The 24102-nt window shown below is 50.6% G+C and overlaps 1 protein-coding gene across 1 annotated transcript; it reads right to left on the bottom strand.

The window, feature by feature from the left end:
* Positions 1-764: 764 nt before the first annotated feature.
* Positions 765-12129, bottom strand: LOC100491133 (tyrosine-protein kinase SRK3). The gene is made up of 9 exons (XM_031894581.1): positions 11957-12129; positions 8665-9090; positions 7850-7989; positions 5240-5381; positions 4982-5134; positions 4555-4736; positions 3483-3549; positions 2781-2897; positions 765-1219 (listed from the first exon to the last, which is right to left on the bottom strand). Exons 2-9 carry the CDS (start codon positions 9086-9088, stop codon positions 1020-1022), a joined length of 1425 nt encoding a protein of 474 aa, XP_031750441.1. The 5' UTR covers positions 9089-9090; positions 11957-12129; the 3' UTR covers positions 765-1019.
* Positions 12130-24102: the final 11973 nt, after the last annotated feature.

Below are 24102 nucleotides of genomic sequence, written 5' to 3'. Positions count from 1 at the left end.
GTGAGTGTAGGACTGACCAGACCGGGGGTGAGTGCGGGTAGGACAGGCCAGACCGGGGGTGAGTAAGTGTAGGACTGACCAGACCATGGGTGAATGAGGGTAGGACAGGCCAGACCAGGGGTGAGTGAGTGTAGGACTGACCAGACCATGGGTGAGTGAGGGTAGGACAGGCCAGACCAGGGGTGAGTGAGTGTAGGACTGACCAGACCATGGGTGAGTGAGGGTAGGACAGGCCAGACCAGGGGTGAGTGATTGTAGGACTGACCAGACCATGGGTGAGTGAGTGTAGGACTGGCTAGACCTGGCGTGAGTGAGGGTAGGACTGGCCAGACCAGGAGTGAGTGAGTGTAGGACTGGCCAGACTGGGGGTGAGTGAGTGTAGGACTGGCCAGACTGGGGGTGAGTGAGTGTAGGACTGGCCAGACTGGGGGTGAGTGAGTGTAGGACTGACCAGACCATGGGTGAGTGAGTGTAGGACTGGCCAGACCGGGGGTGAGTGAGTGTAGGACTGGCCAGACCTGGGGTGAGTGAGTGTAGGACTGGCCAGACCGGGGGTGAGTGAGTGTAGGACAGGCCAGACCGGGGGTGAGTGAGTGTAGGACAGGCCAGACCTGGGTTGAGTGGGACACAGCTTGAAGTATATTACAATATAAGGACAAACAATCCCTGTTGTGCTTGAAGGGGAGGGCATTTCTTAGTAGCTTAATGCACAGAATGGGTTAATTCCCTATATATATTGATAATGGGTCAGTGTTTCTCTCTGAATGAATTTTGTGGTCACGGCCTCATTGCCCCCCCCACCAAATGGTTTAAAATGTTGGGTTGAGCACAACTTTCCCATTCTTGCTATAGTTCAGCGACTGGGCAGGTACATGGGCCCCAGGCAATGATACAAACGGGGTTCATTTCCCCACACGTTGTGTCCATTTAGTTCTACACAAGTCTGGTCATCAATGAGCCCTTCAGTATTAAGCACAAATACAGCTGTGTAATCCAGGCAGTCTGCTAACCGCCGGCTCTTAGATACACCATGACTTTAACTGGAGGCTACACTGGATGGCAGTCAGTTTCTCCACAAGTTCAAAGAAGCTTGGCCTTCGGTTTGGGTTTTTCTGCCAACATTCCAACATCAAGTTGTAAATATCGGGGCTACAGTCATCCGGCTTGGGGAGTCTGTATCCTGATGTGACTTTATCTTTCACTTCCTGGTTATTCATTCCTGGGGCAATAAACATAGAAACCAGCGGCTCAAAGTAGGGAAATATCCATCATTTTTCATTTTTTAAACAAGTCTGTTAAATTGTACCCCTGGTACCCCTGGAACTATAGCGGGGTGACTGTTACCCCAATGTTTCTATATATCTGTAACCTTGTTATGGGCTAAGGGGGCCCAGCCTGAAGGCCAGTTAGGGGAGATTTGGGGTGAGTGCTTATTTGTGCCCTGGGTACCCCTGGAACTATAGCGGGGTGACTGTTACCCCAATGTTTCTATATATCTGTAACCTTGTTATGGGCTAAGGGGGCCCAGCCTGAAGGCCAGTTAGGGGAGATTTGGGGTGAGTGCTTATTTGTGCCCTGGGTACCCCTGGAACTATAGCGGGGTGACTGTTACCCCAATGTTTCTATATATCTGTAACCCTGTTATGGGCTAAGGGGGCCCAGCCTGAAGGCCAGTTAGGGGGGATTTGGGGTGAGTGCTTATTTGTGCCCTGGGTACCCCTGGAACTATAGCGGGGTGACTGTTACCCCAATGTTTCTATATATCTGTAACCTTGTTATGGGCTAAGGGGGCCCAGCCTGAAGGCCAGTTAGGGGGGGATTTGGGGTGAGTGCTTATTTGTGCCCTGGGTACCCCTGGAACTATAGCGGGGTGACTGTTACCCCAATGTTTCTATATATCTGTAACCTTGTTATGGGCTAAGGGGGCCCAGCCTGAAGGCCAGTTAGGGGGGATTTGGGGTGAGTGCTTATTTGTGCCCTGGGTACCCCTGGAACTATAGTGGGGTGACTGTTACCCCAATGTTTCTATATATCTGTAACCTTGTTATGGGCTAAGGGGGCCCAGCCTGAAGGCCAGTTAGGGGGGATTTGGGGTGAGTGCTTATTTGTGCCCTGGGTACCCCTGGAACTATAGCAGGGTGACTGTTACCCCAATGTTTCTATATATCTGTAACCTTGTTATGGGCTAAGGGGGCCCAGCCTGAAGGCCAGTTAGGGGGGATTTGGGGTGAGTGCTTATTTGTGCCCTGGGTACCCCTGGCAGCCTATGACTAAGTACCCTTTAGGTACGAAACGCGTAAGGCTATTGCTGTTGTTGTTTTATATGGATTGAAATAAATACACTAACTTTTATCAAGACTACAAGCTGCTGCCTTAGACTTTATTTACATTTTTTTGGATACCAGATGTGCCTGCCTGCTATTTTTGTTCATGTATGTTCCCACATGGCTCCCTAAGCTGAAGGTCTGGGGCATGAGCACCTGGACCAACTACCATCAGGGGTAAGATTTTACATAACTACAACTAAGCTACTGTCCTGTGAAGAATCTATGTATATCCTTAAGGGGGCCCAGCCTGAAGGCCAGTTGGGGGAGGATTTGGGGTGAGTGCTTATTTATTTTTGAGTTCAGAAAAAAAGGATTTTAGAAAAAAGAAAGACCTACCATTGTTTTGGTTGTGATTTCCCCCCTTTATTCCCCTAAAAGAAGATCTGTGTACAAGAATGTTTGATATGATTTTCTCGGTGAATATGTTGGTTCCCGTTATATTTTGGGGCTCACCTAGGTAGGGCGTTCGTCCCAACATGAAGACTTCATACATGACAATGCCAAATGACCAAACATCAGACTTCGCAGTGTATCTGTAGCGTGTCAGCACCTCGGGGGCAGTCCATCTAACTGGGACAGTTGTGACTTCATCAATTAAGTAGAAATCATTCTATAAATTGGCAAAAACAAAAGGGGTAATTTTCAATGCCCTATGCAGATGCCCCCAACCTTTTTTACCTGTGAGCCACAGTCAAATGTAAAAAGACTTGGGGAGCCACAAAAGTATGAAAAAGCTTCATGGGGTGCCCAATAAGGACTGTAATTGGCTATTAGGCAGACTATAGGAGGCTCTGTTTGGTGATACACCTGGTGGGGGATCACAGCCCTAAGTAGTGTGCAGAGGGGAAGAAAAAAGCTGTAATTGCCCATTTTATGCCGCTATGCACACTGCGTGGGGTATTTGATGAATGGCTGCAGACCTCCATATTTCTTGGTCCTTGAATGGAAATAAGTCGGACATAACAACTGAATTAGTTATTGTTGGGAGTGATCAGTGGTAAAAGTGGAAAGATCCCTGAGCCCCCAAACTGACCCAACTTCTAGAAAATGTAGGGTGTTTCATTGCTACTATTCTCCCTTCAAAACTCCCTTCAGAATGGGGCTGGTTTGGGCTCCCCGGCCAGGAAGGAAAAGAGAAAATGAATTCATACTTACTGAGATTTTCTTTTCTTGGCCATCCTCCCTGGCGGCCAAACATTTGGGTGAGTGCCCAAGCAATTGACTGGGTGGGAATAAAGACAATATCATGCTGATAACAGAAGAGAGTTTATTCAACTCCAGCCACTGCCTGGAGAACTGAGCGCCCCCGATGAAGCAGTAGACCTAATATCTAACTTATAATGTTGAATTAAGGTATTAGAGGTTGCCCATGTAGCCGCCCTGCAGATTGCTTCAGGCTGAGCTCCCGCTTCTGCTGCCCAAGACGATGCAATACCCCTGGTCAAATGGGCTCTGATTCCCTGAGGCACTGGCTCCCCCTGCTCCTTGTAAGCTTTTTGAATTGCCATGACAATCCATCTTCTCAAAGTTGCTGTTTTCCTACCATGAACGGTATCTCTCCCCCGGCTGCAATAGGGGACCCACTCCCGAGAAAGCGCTATGGCTATCACAATGGAGCAGGCATCAGGTGGAGAAAGTGTGTCAGAAAACTGCACCCCGAATCTGACCCTAAAGAGGGCCAAGTGAGTTAAAAAAAAAACCAAAATGATCTGGTCCTGGACAGAACAGAAGAAAAAAAAGACTGAGGAGGGCAGGAAGGGGTGGGTATTTAATGCAATGCTAACTCTTCTGTGTCCTGAAAGTATGGTAGAGGATAAACCCAAATGTTATGCTGCCAGGGAGGATGGCCAGGAAAGAAGGTTTTTGGTAGGGCTTTATTGTTCCAGAATGGTTGCATTGATGGGCAGGACCAGGACAAGGGTGCTGAAAGCTCCACACCCTATCCAGCAGCTACAAAGTTGAGTAAAAGTAAAGTTTATATAATGTAACAGCTGTGAGATACCAGAACATAGTAGGTTGGCTGGCCTACTCCTTCACTATCACCTTCCACAACTTCTAGTCATGTTAGAATTCCTCTACAAGACATTAGCCTTAAATTGTACATCGACATGTTAAGAAGCATAGGTACCCACCATTATTAGCACAAGTGAGTGGGGAAATATTAGTTTATAGTGGCTCCTAGGGTTTTTGACAGAGGACACCTTTGCTTGAGGCTCGGGTGACTGACCTTCAGTATTCTGGCCAACCCGAAATCCGCAATCTTGCACAATAGTTCCTCCCCCACAAGCACATTACGAGCGGCCAAGGTAATATGAAGTACATGCTTGTTCTCTAGATACGCCATCCCCTCTGCCACCTGAGAGATGATGTGCGTGGAATTAGCATCTGTTAACCAAGGTCCTTCATTACCTGGAGAAAGACAGAAAAAAGAACGTATGGAACATCTCACATGGCATCACCACAAATATGGCAAGCGGATATGGTGAGAAAGTGGGATGGAAGCCATCTTGCTACACTACAGAGGGTAAGTGGAACAGAAGACACACAGCACTCAAATGTGGTGGAAACTACCTTCTCATACTACTGGATGGAGGGGAAAGTTGGATGGAAACCAGTTTTGCCCCAAAGAAACAGATTTATGGGAGTTTACTGACCTTTTAAGAACTGCAGGAGGCTTCCTTTAGACATGAGCTCAGTGACTATATAGACCGGTTCTCCTACTGAGCAAACTGCATAAAGTTGGATCAGGTTCCTGTGACGCAAGGTCTTGAGAGCGTCAACCTCATTTTTTAAATGACTCTCATTTGCTGCAGGATGGAAAATGACATTATCATGCCCAGAGATACATAATGCATTAAATACACTTACAAAGCCATGAGAATGAGAAGGGTGGGAAATGGTTAAGCACTAACCTTCTTTGAAGGTCTTTATGGCCACTTTATCTTTGTCATTCCAGAGGCCTTCCCATACTTCTCCAAAATCTCCTGCTTCCAGGTGCTTAACCAGCTTGAACTCACTGCGAGGCCTTTCCCACTGGTCGCTTTGCTGGGCTACCTACAAGAACATCATTACTGATGAGGTGAATATGATGTTCCCCTATTATACGTGACATTTCAGTCTGGCCTACATCCCGTTCTCAGGACCCTACATCCCTTTCTCTGGATCCTTCATCCCAATCTCAAGACCTACATCCCTTTCTCTGTGTCCTGGATCCAGATTTCAGGACCCTACATCCCTTTCTCTGGATCCTACATCCCAATCTCAGGCTCCTTCATCCCATTCAATGGGTCCTACATCCCTTTCTCTGGATCCTACATCCCAATCTCAGGCTTCTTCATCCCATTCAATGGGTCCTACATCCCTTTCTCTGGATCCTACATCCCAATCTCAGGCTTCTTCATCGCATTCAATGGGTCCTACATCCCTTTCTCTGGATCCTACATCCAAATCTGAAGACCTACATCCCTTTCTCTGTGTCCTGGATCCAGATTTCAGGACCCTACATCTCTTTCTCTGGATCCTACATCCCAATCTCAGGCTCCTTCATCCCATTCAATGGGTCCTACATGCCTTTCTCTGAATCTTGCAACCCGATCTCAGGACCTACATCCCTTTCTCTGTGTCCTGGATCCAGATTTCAGGATCCTACGTCCCATTCTCTGGGTCCTACATCCCTTTCTAGTCATTGGCTAAGAGAGGGTCATTTCTTATGTTCCCAGCCAGTGTGTACTGCCTTTTTTTCAAGGGATGTGTTCTCCAGATGTATAATGGGACTATATCTGTAATAATAAGACAAATCAACTGGCTGTATATTTTGCCAGTCCTAACTGGCTTTCTTAATTCAAATGACTTGTAAAGAGACCTTCCTGGAATAAATACCCAGGGATGTTGCTCCAATCAGATCATCTGTTTATCAGAACCAGCATGGGGTCAAGGATTACGTGAACGTGAGGGGTTGGTTGTATTAGCATGATTGGAGCTTTGAGGTCTTATTAACCCTTTCAGGGAGAGGTGCCACACAGTACTCTACATGGCAGACAATAGATATGGCACCCCCACCCCCGCCTCTGTTCAAGCTTTTTTCCATTTTCACATATATTGCCTCTTTAACACCTATTTTGAACCAGTCGCTCTCCCTGTCTAGAATCTGGATCTGTCAGTCTTCTAATGTGTGTCCTTTTTCCTTTAGATGCAGGAAGATGAGTTTTAACCCAAGGAGCTGACGCTTCAGTGCCACGCCATATGCTGGAGTAACTACGTTTCTAAGACACCCCAAGCTACACATGGGAGGAGCAAGTTCTTTTGCCCGTCATGCTTTCCCCCTTCAATGGTAGTTTTGGTGTCATTGCTTCTCCTTCTCATGGTTTCAACAAAGGTCCAATCTGGATACTTGCACGTTTTAAGGGCCCCTCTGAGCTGTTCCATCTCTTTGGCCTTAGCCTCTGTGCTGGTGGGGATCTGGTCTGCTTTGTGGTGTAGGGTTCCCATAGCCCCCATTACTAATGATGTGATTCCTTTGCAGGTATCCAGAACCTTTGTTTCCACTTCCTCCATATACAGGTCGGCCATGCTTCTGCCTGTACAATTTACCCTTGTACTTGAAATCAGTGGTACTTGGGCATAGGTCCAGTAAGGAACATACTTGCTCTGGGTTAAGTTTCTGTTCTGTTGCCAAGGGCGTTGTCTTTTAGCAACTGTTCTCACCGTTTCAAAAGCCTCTGGGATGGGAATGCATATAAAAAGAGACGTAACCTCATAGGAAACCATGGTTTCTTCTGTACCCAGTACCAACCCTTGGATGTTGTTTGTACAATCCTGAGAGTTCTGGATGTGATGATCTGTATTTCCAACCAGAGGGGCTAGGGTGTTGGCTCGGTATTGTGCCATGGTGTAGGTCGCATAGTTCATGCTGCTGACAGTTTGTCTGGGAGGGGCCCCTTCCTTATGTATCATTGGAAGTCCATATATACATGGAGGGGTTTCAGGACAGTAGAGGCGATGATACGCGGGGATCAATAGCTTTGTTTTCCTGCAGCAGTTTTAGGAGGTCTATGACCTTTTTCTTGTAACTGTTGGTTGGGTCCCTACTTAGAGCTTCATACGTGTGTGGTCACCTGACATTTATTGTCTGCCACATACAGTGCTGCTTGGCGCCTCTCCCTGGAAGGGTTAATAACCCCTCAAAGCTCCAATAATGCAAATGCAACCAACCCCTTCCCTTCATGAGATCCCTGACCCCGTGCTCTGCCCTGACCCCAAGATCTTTGTACAAGTCATTTTGAATTGAGGAAATCAGTTGGATGAGTTCAAGAAAAAATACAGCAAGTCCAGTTGATTTGACCTCTATGAGAATGATGGTGCCATTGTGATTGGATGTTGCATTTAGCTTATATCCCAATAGAGAATACATTTTGGTGGTAAACACAACACTTTATATTGCCCTCCCATACCCACAAGTACCCAGATTTACTGACTTCCTTTCCCCAGAAATGTTCCCCCCAGTGGAAACGCCTGGTACTTACGGCCTGGGAACCCTGAAATCCCTCGGGAGTGCGATGGTGATCTGAGTTTGTATCCAGTATCAGCTCTGTAGCCTCCTGCCCATAGATCCATCCCTTTACCCCAGTGACAATCCCAGCTAAGCCTGTGAGTAATGTCTCTGAGATCCGACCCACATCCAGATCCCCTACAGCCGGGTCCTTTATACCCCCTCTCTCTCTGCCCCCATTATCTGCCCCCTCAGTACCCTCTCTCTCTCTGCCCTCAGTATCTGCCCCCTCAGTATCCTCTCTCTCTCTGCCCTCAGTATCTGCCCCCTCAGTATCCTCTCTCTCTCTGCCCTCAGTATCTGCCCCCTCAGTATCCTCTCTCTCTCTGCTCCCATTATCTGCCCCCTCAATACCCTCTCTCTCTCTGCCCTCAGTATCTGCCCCCTCAGTATCCTCTCTTTCTCTGCCCTCAGTATCTGCCCCCTCAGCCCCACAAAAGGCAGCCCCATGGGATTCCCATTGTGCCTGTAGGACAGTGAGTGGATCTGCCATGTTGCACAGCTCCTCAATGTGCCGGATCTCCCTGGACAGCTCGTCCTTCTTTATTTCCAGCTGTTGGATCAGCTCAGTGAGTGTGAGTGAGAGCTCCTCTTTCTGCCTGGAGATTTCAAGCAGGAGTTGCTTCTCTAGCGCTTTCAGCTCTTCCCTGATGTCTCCAAATATGACAGTGACTCTCTCAGTCTCAATGGCGGCTTTTTCTTCTAGTTCTCTCCTGCGCTCCTGCAGCCTCTGGGCTCCTCTCTCAGTCTCCTCTCTCTCTGGGCTCAGTTTCTCCAGAACTTTCCTCAGTTTCTCTTTCTTCTTCTCAGAGGCCTCACTCAGCTCCACCCTGTGGCCCCGGTGCCCCCCGGCCAGGCAGCAGGACTCACAGATACAGGCCCCATCCTCACAGCAGAGATACTTTAGGGGCTCATTGTGGGCAGAACATGTTCTGTTCCCAGAGTTCCCAGTCCCATCAGGCTCTGGGTGAGTAGAAAATAATCGTTTTGCAATGTTACTCAGCCTCAGGTTCCTTTTAAGGTCAGGTTGTCTCCTGTATCTCTCTCGGCATTCAGGACATGATGGATCTTCCTCTATGCTCTTCTGCCAGTCCCATGTCTTCTCAATGCAGCCCCGGCAGAAGTTATGGCCACAGGGCAAGGTAACGGGATCGGTATAAATGTCCTGGCAGATGGAGCAGGTCAGCTCGTCTCTCAGATCAGCAGCCGCCATTACTGAGAGCAGAAAAAGGAATAAAACTGAAGATTCTCAAATATCATATCTCACAAGGATGCAGCAATTTATGACTTCAACTTTTAGTTCACAGGGGTGTTTGCTACAGAAACCCTACTATAGTTTATATAAATACCCCGCTGTGTAGCCCCGGGGGCAGCCGTTCCTGCACTGGTACAGCTGGGGTGTTTGCTACAGAAACCCTACTATAGTTTATATAAATACCCCGCTGTGTAGCCCCGGGGGCAGCCGTTTCCTGCACCGGTACAGCTGGGGTGTTTGCTACAGAAACCCTACTATAGTTTATATAAATACCCCGCTGTGTAGCCCCGGGGGCAGCCGTTCCTGCACTGGTACAGCTGGGGTGTTTGCTACAGAAACCCTACTATAGTTTATATAAATACCCCGCTGTGTAGCCCCGGGGGCAGCCGTTCCTGCACTGGTACAGCTGGGGTGTTTGCTACAGAAACCCTACTATAGTTTATATAAATACCCCGCTGTGTAGCCCCGGGGGCAGCCGTTCCTGCACCGGTACAGCTGGGGTGTTTGCTACAGAAACCCTACTATAGTTTATATAAATACCCCGCTGTGTAGCCCCGGGGGCAGCCATTCCTGCACTGCTACAGCTGGGGTGTTTGCTACAGAAACCCTACTATAGTTTATATAAATACCCCGCTGTGTACCCCCGGGGGCAGCCGTTCCTGCACTGGTACAGCTGGGGTGTTTGCCACAGAAACCCTACTATAGTTTATATAAATACCCCGCTGTGTAGCCCCGGGGGCAGCCATTCCTGCACTGGTACAGCTGGGGTGTTTGCTACAGAAACCCTACTATAGTTTATATAAATACCCCGCTGTGTAGCCCCGGGGCAGCCATTCCTGCACTGGTACAGCTGGGGTGTTTGCTACAGAAACCCTACTATAGTTTATATAAATACCCCGCTGTGTAGCCCCGGGGGCAGCCGTTCCTGCACTGGTACAGCTGGGGTGTTTGCTACAGAAACCCTACTATAGTTTATATAAATACCCCGCTGTGTAGCCCCGGGGGCAGCCATTCCTGCACTGGTACAGCTGGGGTGTTTGCTACAGAAACCCTACTATAGTTTATATAAATACCCCGCTGTGTAGCCCCGGGGGCAGCCGTTCCTGCACTGGTACACCTGGGGTGTTTGCTACAGAAACCCTACTATAGTTTATATAAATACCCTGCTCCCAGAATAAACCCCTGCCAGGCTCCCACAAGCAGCATAGGGCAGGCAGAGTATGGCAATGGCACACACAGGCAGGGTAGGGCAGGCAGAGTATGGCACACAGGCAGCATAGGGCAGGCACAGCATGGGACATACAGGCAGCATAGGGCAGGCAGACTATGGCACACACTGGCACGGTAGGGCAGGCAGAGTATGGCAAACACAGGCAGCATAGGGCAGGAAGAGTATGGCACACATAGACAGGGTGGGACAGGAAAAGTATGGCACACACAGGCAGCATAGGGCCGACAGAGTATGGCACACACAGGCAGCATAGGGCAGGCAGAGTATTGCACACACAGGCAGGGTGGGACAGGCAGAGTATGGCACACAGGCAGCATAGGGCAGGCACAGCATGGTACATACAGACAGCATAGGGCAGGCAGAGTATGGCAAACACTGGCACGGTAGGGCAGGCAGAGTATGGCACACACAGGCAGCATAGGGCAGGCACAGCATGGGACATACAGGCAGCATAGGGCAGGCAGAGTATGGCACACACTGGCACGGTAGGGCAGGCAGAGTATGGCACACACAGGCAGCATAGGGCAGGCACAGCATGGGACATACAGGCAGCATAGGGCAGGCAGAGTATTGCACACACAGGCAGGGTGGGACAGGAAGAGTATGGCACACACAGGCAGCATAGGGCCGACAGAGTATGGCACACACAGGCAGCATAGGGCAGGCAGAGTATGGCACACACAGGCAGCATAGGGCAGGCACAGCATGGCACACATAGGCAGCATAGGGCAGGCAGAGTATGGCACACACAGGCAGCATAGGGCCGACAGAGTATGGCACACACAGGCAGCATAAGGCAGGCAGAGTATGGCACACACAGGCAGCATAGGGCAGGCAGAGTATGGCACACACAGGCAGGGTAGGGTAGGCAGAGTATGGCACACACAGGCAGCATAGGGCCGACAGAGTATGGCACACACAGGCAGCATAGGGCAGGCAGAGTATGGCACACACAGGCAGCATAGGGCAGGCAGAGTATGGCACACACAGGCAGGGTAGGGCAGGCAGAGTATGGCACACACAGGCAGCATAGGGCAGGCAGAGTATGGCACACACAGGCAGGGTAGGGTAGGCAGAGTATGGCACACACAGGCAGCATAGGGCAGGCAGAGTATGGCACACACAGGCAGCATAGGGCAGGCAGAGTATGGCACACACAGGCAGCATAGGGCAGGCAGAGTATGGCACACACAGGCAGGGTAGGGTAGGCAGAGTATGGCACACACAGGCAGCATAGGGCAGGCAGAGTATGGCACACACAGGCAGCATAGGGCAGGCAGAGTATGGCACACACAGGCAGGGTAGGTCAGGCAGAGTATGGCACAAATATGGGTTTGTCGATCTCAGCCAATGAATTTCAAAGATGTCTTTTGCAGTTGTTGCAAGGGTGGGCTCCAAAGTATAAAACCATAGTATTAAAGGTATATATTGATAATTTACTGATTTGTGTAGAATCTAAAGAAACATGTGAATCAGATTCACTAAGCCTTATTCAATGCCTTGAACACAGTAATTTACGTGTACCCCCCAAATGTCCTGCTTTTCTTGGGATAGTGCCGAATTTTTCACCCTGTCCCTCTGTCCCAGATACTTACAGCATAGTCCCGCTGTGCCTTTAAGTGTCCCGCTCGTGTCTTCTTGGCTTTCTTCAGGTTTTTTCCTCTTCTTCTGCCACAGTCTTCGGATCTTCAGAGCTTCTTCCGGCTCACTTCTGTTCTGGTCTTTCCAGTTCCTTCGGCTTCAGGCCATCTCAGTTCCTGCAAGTCTCGCAAGATCAGAGTTTGGATGTGTAAACAGACGTGGGTGTGGGTGCTGGGGCTGCTGCTGCTCTGCCTGGATCTACTCTATTCCTCTTTACTGGGTTTAAAAAAAAAAAAAAAAAAATAAGCTTGTTGAGTCCCTGACATGATTTAATCATTATAAATATTTTTTTATAGACACCAAACAAGGACTAATTTCAAACTTGTTAAAAACCTTTATAGAATTCAGTAGGAGGAGCACTTTCCCTTTAAAACATCATATGCAGTCCTGCCTACACTACATCACTGATATAACAAAGGGTAAGTATGCCTCATTGAATTCTATAGAGGTGCACAATAGGGTGTTATCATTTGTAAAATAAAAAAAAACTATATTAGTTCTTCTTTGATTTCTCTGTAGCTCCCCGGATTGGGATTGGTCACATATCAGCCAAGAAAGGAAAGACATTTTAGCTTTTATTTAGTTTAATAAAACAAAATAAGGTTGTGGACTTTGTATTTTAGTATTTTTAAGTTCTTCTTTGTTGACCTTCAGGAACCAATGCAAGAGATAAGGATCAGGCCAGCTCATTGCCTCCCTCACTCATTCATTGACGTTCGTAGGGGAAGGGTGAGGAGGAGGAGGAGGAGGAGGAGGAGGGGGGGGGGAGGCAGTTGCAGTTAGTGGTTATACCCCATAGCAACAGTAACTGGGCTGCCTGAAATGAGTTTTTTAAGGTGCCGGTACTAATGCCTCGATGTGCCAAATGCCCTGAATAACCTATACTAGAGATAAATGAGAGCCCACCCATCAATACACTTTCCAGCATTTTCTTCTGAACTGCATAATATGCTGGGTGATTACCATTAATCATGTATATATTTATGCCTTAGACCAGTGATCCCCAACCAGTGGCTCTGGGGCAACATGTTGCTCACCAACCCCTTGGGTGTTGCCCCCAGTGGCTTCAAAGCAGGTGCTTATTTTTGCATTTCTGGTAAGGGGGCAAGTTCTGGTTGCATAAAAACCAAGGATAATGCCAAGCAGAGCCTCCTGTAGGCTGCCAGTCCACATAGGGGTTATTAAGAAGCCAATTATAGCTCTTATTGGCACCCCCAGGAACCTTATTCATGCTTGTGTTGCTCCCCAAGAGTTTTACCATTTAAATGTGGCTTCCGGGTATAAAAGGTTGGGGATCCCTGCCTTAGACTGCTATTCATTTGAAGCAGCGTAGGGGTTTTTTCGCGGTGAGGGCAGTGAGGGGGTTGGGGAATGCCCTGCCGGGGGATGTTGGGTAGGGGGTTTTTTCGCGGTGAGGGCAGTGAGGGGGTTGGGGAATGCCCTGCCGGGGGATGTTGGGTAGGGGTTTTTTCGCGGTGAGGGCAGTGAGGGGGTTGGGGAATGCCCTGCCGGGGGATGTTGGGTAGGGGGTTCCTCACGGTGAGGGCAGTGAGGGGGTTGGGGAATGCCCTGCCGGGGGATGTTGGGTAGGGGGTTCCTCACGGTGAGGGCAGTGAGGGGGTTGGGGAATGCCCTGCCGGGGGATGTTGGGTAGGGGGTTCCTCACGGTGAGGGCAGTGAGGGGGTTGGGGAATGCCCTGCCGGGGGACGTTGGGTAGGGGGTTCCTCACGGTGAGGGCAGTGAGGGGGTTGGGGAATGCCCTGCCGGGGGATGTTGGGTAGGGGGTTCCTCACGGTGAGGGCAGTGAGGGGGTTGGGGAATGCCCTGCCGGGGGGTGTTGGGTAGGGGGTTCCTCACGGTGAGGGCAGTGAGGGGGTTGGGGAATGCCCTGCCGGGGGATGTTGGGTAGGGGGTTCCTCACGGTGAGGGCAGTGAGGGGGTTGGGGAATGCCCTGCCGGGGGATGTTGGGTAGGGGGTTCCTCACGGTGAGGGCAGTGAGGGGGTTGGGGAATGCCCTGCCGGGGGATGTTGGGTAGGGGGTTCCTCACGGTGAGGGCAGTGAGGGGGTTGGGGAATGCCCTGCCGGGGGATGTTGGGTAGTGGGTTCCTCACGGTGAGGGCAGTGAGGGGGTTGGGGAATGCCCTGCCGGGGGATGTTGGGTAGGGGGTTCCTCACGGTGAGGGCAGTGAGGGGGTTGGGGAATGCCCTGCCGGGGGATGTTGGGTAGGGGGTTCCTCACGGTGAGGGCAGTGAGGGGGTTGGGGAATGCCCTGCCGGGGGATGTTGGGTAGGGGGTTCCTCACGGTGAGGGCAGTGAGGGGGTTGGGGAATGCCCTGCCGGGGGATGTTGGGTAGGGGGTTCCTCACGGTGAGGGCAGTGAGGGGGTTGGGGAATGCCCTGCCGGGGGATGTTGGGTAGGGGGTTCCTCACGGTGAGGGCAGTGAGGGGGTTGGGGAATGCCCTGCCGGGGGATGTTGGGTAGGGGGTTCCTCACGGTGAGGGCAGTGAGGGGGTTGGGGAATGCCCTGCCGGGGGATGTTGGGTAGGGGGTTCCTCACGGTGAGGGCAGTGAGGGGGTTGGGGAATGCCCTGCCGGGGGATGTTGGGTAGGGGGTTCCTCACGGTGAGGGCAGTGAGGGGGTTGGGGAATGCCCTGCCGGGGGATGTTGGGTAGGGGGTTCCTCACGGTGAGGGCAGTGAGGGGGTTGGGGAATGCCCTGTCGGGGGATGTTGGGTAGGGGGTTCCTCACGGTGAGTGCATTGAGGGGGTTGGGGAATGCCCTGCCGGGGGATGTTGGGTAGGGGGTTCCTCACGGTGAGGGCAGTGAGGGGGTTGGGGAATGCCCTGCCGGGGGATGTTGGGTAGGGGGTTCCTCACGTGAGGGCAGTGAGGGGGTTGGGGAATGCCCTGCCGGGGGATGTTGGGTAGGGGGTTCCTCACGGTGAGGGCAGTGAGGGGGTTGGGGAATGCCCTGCCGGGGGATGTTGGGTAGGGGGTTCCTCACGGTGAGGGCAGTGAGGGGGTTGGGGAATGCCCTGCCGGGGGATGTTGGGTAGGGGGTTCCTCACGGTGAGGGCAGTGAGGGGGTTGGGGAATGCCCTGCCGGGGGGTGTTGGGTAGGGGGTTCCTCACGGTGAGGGCAGTGAGGGGGTTGGGGAATGCATGTCAGGTTTTTAACACAAACTAGTAGGTAAACGCATGGCTCACAGGTGCTGACAGATTCAAAGTAAAGAAAGAAAAGTGCATTAGGGACCAGCCTAATGGAGAGAAGGAAAAATAGAAGACAGGAAATTTACCATTGACCCAAAAGAGATCTCAGTCCATGTGAACACTTGCATTAAAACCAATGCAGCAGACTTTAGCACACATTACTGACAGATTCTAGTTTTACAATTCACATCCCCACAATCTCATTTTGTAATACTGGTGTTAGAACGATCGTTATGCATGTGAAACCAAGATGGTTATCGCTGGAGAAGGCAGTAGAACCCTATTTACATGGGGTGCTATTAAACAGGGCCGCCATCAGGGGGGCACAGGGGGTACAGTTGTCCCGGGCCCGGCCTTTAAAGGGGGCCCGGCCACGCTAGAGTTTTCCTAGCTCGGGCCCCCTTTAATCAATTCCGGGCCCTCTCACTCCTCCGTTATGTCCTGGTGTTCCCCGCCACATCAGCGCTTATATAAGGTTGCGCCACGTGCGTAGTGACGTCACACTTATGGGGCGCAACCTTATATAAGCGCAGATGGAGCGGGTAGCAGCAGGATATAGCAGAGGACATCGCCGGAGCAGGAGGGGGGAGCTGAAGGATGCTTCGGGGGGGGGGGCAGGAGGATGCTGGGGGGAGCTGGAGGAAGCTTGGGGGGGAGTTGAAGGATGCTTGGGGGGAGCTGGAGATTGCTTTGGGGGGGGCCCTGGAGAAAGCAGCAGGATGCTGGGGGGAGCTGGAGGATGCTTGGGGGGTCCTGGAGGAAGCAGGAAGATACTGGGGGGAAATGAAGGATGCGGGGGGGACTGGAGGAAGCAGGAGGATACTGGAAGGGAGATGAAGGATGTGGGGGGGGACTGGAGGAAGCAGGAGGATACTGGAAGGGAGATGAAGGATGTGGGGGGGGACTGGAGGAAGCAGGAGGATACTGGAAGGGAGATGAAGGATGTGGGGGGGGACTGGAGGAAGCAGGAGGATACTGGAAGGGAGATGAAGGATGTGGGGGGGACTGGAGGAAGCAGGAGGATACTGGAAGGGAGATGAAGGATGTGGGGGGGACTGGAGGAAGCAGGAGGATACTGGGGGGAGATGAAGGATGCGGGGGGACTGGAGGAAGCAGGAGGATACTGGGGGGAGATGAAGGATGCGGGGGGACTGGAGGAAGCAGGAGGATACTGGAAGGGAGATGAAGGATGTGGGGGACTGGAGGAAGCAGGAGGATACTGGGGGAGATGAAGGATGTGGGGGGACTGGAGGAAGCAGGAGGATACTGGAAGGGAGATGAAGGATGTGGGGGGGACTGGAGGAAGCAGGAGGATACTGGGGGGAGATGAAGGATGTGGGGGGACTGGAGGAAGCAGGAGGATACTGGAAGGGAGATGAAGGATGTGGGGGGACTGGAGGAAGCAGGAGGATACTGGAAGGGAGATGAAGGATGCGGGGGGGACTGGAGGAAGCAGGAGGATACTGGGGGGAGATGAAGGATGTGGGGGGGACTGGAGGAAGCAGGAGGATACTGGGGGGAGATGAAGGATGTGGGGGGGACTGGAGGAAGCAGGAGGATACTGGAAGGGAGATGAAGGATGTGGGGGGGACTGGAGGAAGCAGGAGGATACTGGGGGGAGATGAAGGATGCGGGGGGACTGGAGGAAGCAGGAGGATACTGGAAGGGAGATGAAGGATGTGGGGGGACTGGAGGAAGCAGGAGGATACTGGGGGGAGATGAAGGATGTGGGGGGACTGGAGGAAGCAGGAGGATACTGGAAGGGAGATGAAGGATGTGGGGGGGACTGGAGGAAGCAGGAGGATACTGGGGGGAGATGAAGGATGTGGGGGGACTGGAGGAAGCAGGAGGATACTGGAAGGGAGATGAAGGATGTGGGGGGACTGGAGGAAGCAGGAGGATACTGGAAGGGAGATGAAGGATGCGGGGGGGACTGGAGGAAGCAGGAGGATACTGGGGGGAGATGAAGGATGTGGGGGGGGACTGGAGGAAGCAGGAGGATACTGGAAGGGAGATGAAGGATGTGGGGGGGACTGGAGGAAGCAGCGGGAGCAGGCTATAGTATTTGGGGGAGGACCACCAATGTTTTAGGGGGCCCTGGGCTGGCTAGCAATGTTTTAAGGGGCACCTGTTCTGGCACCAATGCAAAATGTAACCCCTGGCCACAAATGTTTTAGGGGGGCCCTGGCTACCAAAGTCTGTGTGTCGTTTGTGTTCATGGGAGGGGTCACAGGGGGAGGGGCCATTGGGGGCGTGGGAGGAGGGGGGCCCAAATATTTTGTTGTGAGGGGCCCCGTGATTTCTGATGGCGGCCCTGCTATTAAATCATATTTTGATAGAACATTTGCAGAAGAACAAGGGATTCATCTTGGTGCCAGAGAATAAAAGGATTCTCCAAAGAGCACAAGATCCAGTTTCCGAGCTCTACTTTTTATTTTTACACTTTGTATTTCCAGTGTTCAATGCATTCAATGATCTTCTTCAGACAGAAGCACCGATGGTACATGTCTTGCACCCAGCAATGCTGACACTATGTAGGGACCGGCTAGGGAGGTTTGTTTAACCATCAGCAGTTGTTGGGGCGGAAAGAATAACGGACATCCGTTACCACGACCAAACACTGCATCTACCAGTAAATGTGGTTTTGAAACCAGGAATTACGCAAGGAAAGAGAATCTGTTGGGTTGAAAGCATTTATCACTGAAGCTTTACATTAGTTTTTGCAAGGCTCTTGATTACATGAAAAAATCGATGCCTTTGGGAGATCAGGTCCTTCAAAACTATGGGGTGCCGTTTGTCCAAAGTACATTTTGTCTATAAAAATACATTCTATATACAAAAAGCAATCCCCAGTAGACAGAATTAAAGTGTGGATATAAACACTGGTAAAAAATATACAAAAGATATATTTCTAGTTACGAATGAGAATAAAATCAATTTTGTGCACAAAAGGATATTATTATATTACAAACTCCATTCTTTAAATTTTAACAAGCTTTCTGTCTCACAAATGTATAACATCCATACAAAAAAAAACAGTTATGTGTAAAGTTGCTTACAGAATGCATAATGTAAAACAAAACTTTGACAAAATATATAGTGGTGTAACTGACTAGCATATTCCAGCTAGATTTTCATGACAAAATAGATGCGTGTGACAGAAAGCAATATTCTATAGCACAGAAATCATTCTATCAACAAAATGAATACACAGTTCCACAAAACTGATAAAATATCCATTCTGTAAAACAACACTGTCAATCAAATTCATGAACCAATAAGAAACAAGCATATTCATTATCCAATAATATGCAGGTTTTAACTGGAGTCAATTTACTGGTCTTCCCGCTGTTGAACTACATCTAACTAGGATACTGCTCATAAGGCCGACACATCATACTATACAAGCAGCCTGCTGCATCAAGTTCTGAAGTGGTTGAATCACATGGCTACATGTATTATGTAGTAGTTGAACTATAGCTAAGCACATTATAAATAGAGTGCTATCAGCTAACTGGGGCAATATTATTATTAGGGTCACTACTACAGTGGGGGAATTAGACAAACTTGTGCAACTGCAAATTGCAGTGTAACGATATGAGTCAGCTGGTATCCTTGGGGGAGGAGCTTATATTGCAGTGTAAAGATATGAGTCAGCTGGTATCCTTGGGGGAGGAGCTTATATTGCAGTGTAAAGATATGAGTCAGCTGGTATCCTTGGGGGAGGAGCTTATATTGCAGTGTAAAGATATGAGTCAGCTGGTATCCTTGGGGGAGGAGCTTATATTGCAGTGTAACGATATGAGTCAGCTGGTATCCTTGGGGGAGGAGCTTATATTGCAGTATAAAGATATGAGTCAGCTGGTATCCTTGGGGGAGGAGCTTATATTGCAGTATAAAGATATGAGTCAGCTGGTATCCTTGGGGGAGGAGCTTATGTTATATGGGTTTGTGCTCTACTCACTGGTGTAGCACATATGCTGAGTTACACTGCTCCCATAAATATCTGTTTGTATATTGTACTACACCGAGGGGACCCCACATGAGTGCTTATTCTGCTAAATAATCCTATTAATACCCGGCCAGTATTTACCAGTGTAGCTAGTCAAATACCAGGCAAGGCCGGAGCCAGTATTGGGAATTACCAGTCTACCTGTCATTCTACCTCCAGTCTACCCTCAACCTGACCAAAATCCCTAATCAAGCCAGGTTGTTATTGCCCATACACACAGGGTTTCTGTGGCTCCGCCTCCAGCCTGCCCACCTATATCACTGGTCCAACTCCTTCTGCATCATCACTCCTCCCCCTACATTGTTGTCTCACCCCCTCCATGTCACCAATTTGCCCCTCAGGGTCCTACTCCCACTCCCTTAGCTTGAGTAAGAATCTTTCAAAAAAAATATTTATGTTTTAAAATGCTTTATTCTAGATTCATTTTTAGCTGCACAATCCAGAGAGACATCATTAGATCAGTTTTGTACCACAGAATCAGTACAGCATTAGGGTGAAGACACACGGAGCTACTAGTAGCAGCTACTTGTTGTGGCTACTAAAACAGGCAATGCTGATCATTTACTGATAATTGTCTAAACATGTGTTTTAGCAGAGGCAATTCTCATTATTGTCTATGGCAGGGGATTTTCTGGAGTTTAGTAGCCATGAAAAAGTAGCTGCTACTAGTAGCTCTGTGTGTCTTCACCCTTTTAGTTCTCATCCACCTGTAGACATTCCATTTAAGAACCTGTAGGGTTTAACAGCTGCCCTTTTAAGAGTGTTTGTTATTTGTTAATGGTTATTGCTATGCCGCACAGCAGCCATTAGAGGGCGCATCTATATCAGGCCACACATCATCTATGCACTGGGGATGGTGCAACCATGTGGGGCAGAGCTGGCAGTTTTTTACCTTGTTAAATAAATCCTACAAACAAATCCTCCTTTGTGTGTGTGGGGCGGGGGCAGGGTCAAGACTTTATAGAAACAATTCAAACAGTGGGAAGAAAGACCAGTAAATGGACTTCAATTAAAACTTGCATGTTATTGGATAATGAATATACTTGCTTCTTATTGGTTCAGCAATTTGACTGACAGTGTTGTTTCACAGAATGGATATTTTATCAGTTTTGTGGAACTGAGTATTCATTTTGTTGATAGAATGATTTTTGTGCTACAGAATCTTCCGTTTTGTAACAAGCATCTATTTTGTCATAAAATCTAGCTTGGAATATGCTAGTCAGTTACACCATTATATATTTTGTGCAAAGTTTTGTTTTACATAATTCATTCTGTAAAAAACTTGTTCTGCTGTATGGATGTTATACATTTGTGAGACAGAATGCGTGTTAAAATTTACAGAATGGAGTTTGTAATATAATTATATTCTTTTGTGCATAAAATTATTTTCAAAGAACTATGTCTTTTGTATATTTGTTACCAGTGTATATGGCCACACATTTATTCTGTGTACTTTGTTTATAGAATGTATTTTTGTAGACAAAATGAACTTGGACAAACTGAAATGCTGGAAGATCGCTGGGTTTGGTATTCCCTAAATTCTTTCAAAAACCTGTCCATGTCCTGGGATTTGACTACATTTGGAAACCTTGATATTATAGTTGGCAGTTGCTCTATGGTAGAGGATAACCGGGTGTTTGGATTTAAAAAGGAGAGATTTTGAAGGACCTCATCTCCCAAAGGCATCGATGTTTTTCATGTAATCAAGAGCCTTCCAAAAACAAATGTACAGCTTCAGTGATAAATGCTTCCAACCCAACAGATTCTCTTTCCTTGCGTAATTCCTGGTTTCAAAACCACATTTACTGGTAGATGCAGTGTTTGGTCGTGGTAACGGATGTCCGTTATTCTTTCCGCCCCAACAACTGCTGATGGTTAAACAAACCTCCCTAGCCGGTCCCTACATAGTGTCAGCATTGCTGGGTGCAAGACATGTACCATCGGTGCTTCTGTCTGGAGAAGAACATTGAAGGCATTGAACACTGGAAATACAAAGTGTAAAAATAAAAAGTAGGGCTCGGAAACTGGATCTTGTGCTCTTTGGAGAATCCTTTTATTCTCTGGCACCAAGATGAATCCCTTGTTCTTCTGCAAATGTTCTATCAAAATATGATTTAATAGCAGGGCCGCCATCAGAAATCATGGTGCCCCTCACAACAAAATTTTTGGGCCCCCCTCCTCCCAATGGCCCCTCCCCCAGTGACCCCTCCCATCAACACAAACGACACACAGACTTTGGTAGCCAGGGCCCCCTAAAACCTTTGTGGCCAGGGGTTACATTTTGCATTGGTGATAGAACAGGTGCCCCTTAAAACATTGCTAGCCAGCCCAGGGCCCCCTAAAACATTGGTGGTCCTCCCCCAAATACTATAGCCTGCTCCCGCTGCTTCCTCCAGTCACCCCCACATCCTTCATCTCCCTTCCAGTATCCTCCTGCTTCCTCCACTCCCCCCCACATCCTTCATCTCCCCCCAGTATCCTCCTGCTTCCTCCACTCCCCCCCACATCCTTCATCTCCCCCCAGTATCCTCCTGCTTCCTCCACTCCCCCCCACATCCTTCATCTCCCCCCAGTATCCTCCTGCTTCCTCCACTCCCCCCCACATCCTTCATCTCCCCCCCAGTATCCTCCTGCTTCCTCCACTCCCCCCCACATCCTTCATCTCTCCCCAGTATCCTCCTGCTTCCTCCACTCCCCCCACATCCTTCATCTCCCCCCAGTATCCTCCTGCTTCCTCCACTCCCCCCCACATCCTTCATCTCCCCCCCAGTATCCTCCTGCTTCCTCCACTCCCCCCCACATCCTTCATCTCCCCCCAGTATCCTCCTGCTTCCTCCACTCCCCCCCACATCCTTCATCTCCCTTCCAGTATCCTCCTGCTTCCTCCACTCCCCCCCACATCCTTCATCTCCCCCCCAGTATCCTCCTGCTTCCTCCACTCCCCCCCACATCCTTCATCTCCCCCCCAGTATCCTCCTGCTTCCTCCACTCCCCCCCACATCCTTCATCTCCCCCCAGTATCCTCCTGCTTCCTCCACTCCCCCCCACATCCTTCATCTCCCTTCCAGTATCCTCCTGCTACCTCCAGGGCCCCCAAGCATCCTCCAGCTCCCCCCAGCATCCTGCTGCTTTCTCCAAGGCCCCCCAAAGCAATCTCCAGCTCTCCCAAGCATCCTTCAACTCCCCCCAAGCTTCCTCCAGCTCCCCCCCAGCATCCTCCTGCCCCCCCCCCGAAGCATCCTTCAGCTCCCCCCTCCTGCTCCGGCGATGTCCTCTGCTATATCCTGCTGCTACCCGCTCCATCTGCACTTATATAAGGTTGCGCCCCATAAGTGTGATGTCACTACGCACGTGGCACAACCTTATATAAGCGCTGATGTGGCGGGGAACACCAGGACATAACGGAGGAGTGAGAGGGCCCGGAATTGATTAAAGGGGGCCCGAGCTAGGAAAACTCTAGCGTGGCCAGGCCCCCTTTAAAGGCCGGGCCCGGGACGGCTGTACCCCCTGTGCCCCCCTGATGGCGGCCCTGTTTAATAGCACCCCATGTAAATAGGGTTCTACTGCCTTCTCCAGCGATAACCATCTTGGTTTCATTCTAACACCTGTATTACAAAAGGACACTGTGGGGATGTGAATTGTAAAACTAGAATCTGTCTGTAATGTGTGCTAAAGTCTGCTGCATTGGTTTTAATGCGAGTGTTCACATGGGCTGAGATCTCTTTTGGGTCAATGGTAAATTTCCTGTCTTCTATTTTTCCTTTTCTCCATTAGGCTGGTCCCTAATGCACTTTTCTTTCTTTAACATCACTAGGAAGGGCATTCCCCAACCCCCTCACTGCCCTCACCGTGAGGAACCCCCTACCCAACATCCCCCGGCAGGGCATTCCCCAACCCCCTCACTGCCCTCACCGTGAGGAACCCCCTACCCAACATCCCCCGGCAGGGCATTCCCCAACCCCCTCACTGCCCTCACCGTGAGGAACCCCCTACCCAACATCCCCCGGCAGGGCATTCCCCAAACCCCCTCACTGCCCTCACCGTGAGGAACCCCCTACCCAACATCCCCCGGCAGGGCATTCCCCAACCCCCTCACTGCCTCACCGTGAGGAACCCCTACCCAACATCCCCGGCAGGGCATTCCCAACCCCCTCACTGCCCTCACCGTGAGGAACCCCCTACCCAACATCCCCCGGCAGGGCATTCCCCGACCCCCTCACTGCCCTCACCGTGAGGAACCCCCTACCCAACATCCCCGGCAGGGCATTCCCCAACCCCCTCACTGCCCTCACCGTGAGGAACCCCCTACCCAACATCCCCCGGCAGGGCATTCCCCAACCCCTCACTGCCCTCACCGTGAGGAACCCCCTACCCAACATCCCCCGGCAGGGCATTCCCCAACCCCCTCACTGCCCTCACCGTGAGGAACCCCCTACCCAACATCCCCCGGCAGGGCATTCCCCAACCCCTCACTGCCCTCACCGTGAGGAACCCCCTACCCAACATCCCCCGGCAGGGCATTCCCCAACCCCCTCACTGCCCTCACCGTGAGGAACCCCCTACCCAACATCCCCCGGCAGGGCATTCCCCAACCCCCTCACTGCCCTCACCGTGAGGAACCCCCTACCCAACATCCCCCGGCAGGGCATTCCCCAACCCCCTCACTGCCCTCACCGTGAGGAACCCCCTACCCAACATCCCCCGGCAGGGCATTCCCCAACCCCCTCACTGCCCTCACCGTGAGGAACCCCCTACCCAACATCCCCCGGCAGGGCATTCCCCAACCCCCTCACTGCCCTCACCGTGAGGAACCCCCTACCCAACATCCCCCGGCAGGGCATTCCCCAACCCCCTCACTGGCCCTCACCGTGAG

This window comes from Xenopus tropicalis, chromosome 10 (assembly GCF_000004195.4).
Source record: "Xenopus tropicalis strain Nigerian chromosome 10, UCB_Xtro_10.0, whole genome shotgun sequence".
Classification (NCBI taxonomy): Eukaryota; Metazoa; Chordata; class Amphibia; order Anura; family Pipidae; genus Xenopus; species Xenopus tropicalis.
This window is presented reverse-complemented; position numbering and strand designations above follow the sequence as displayed.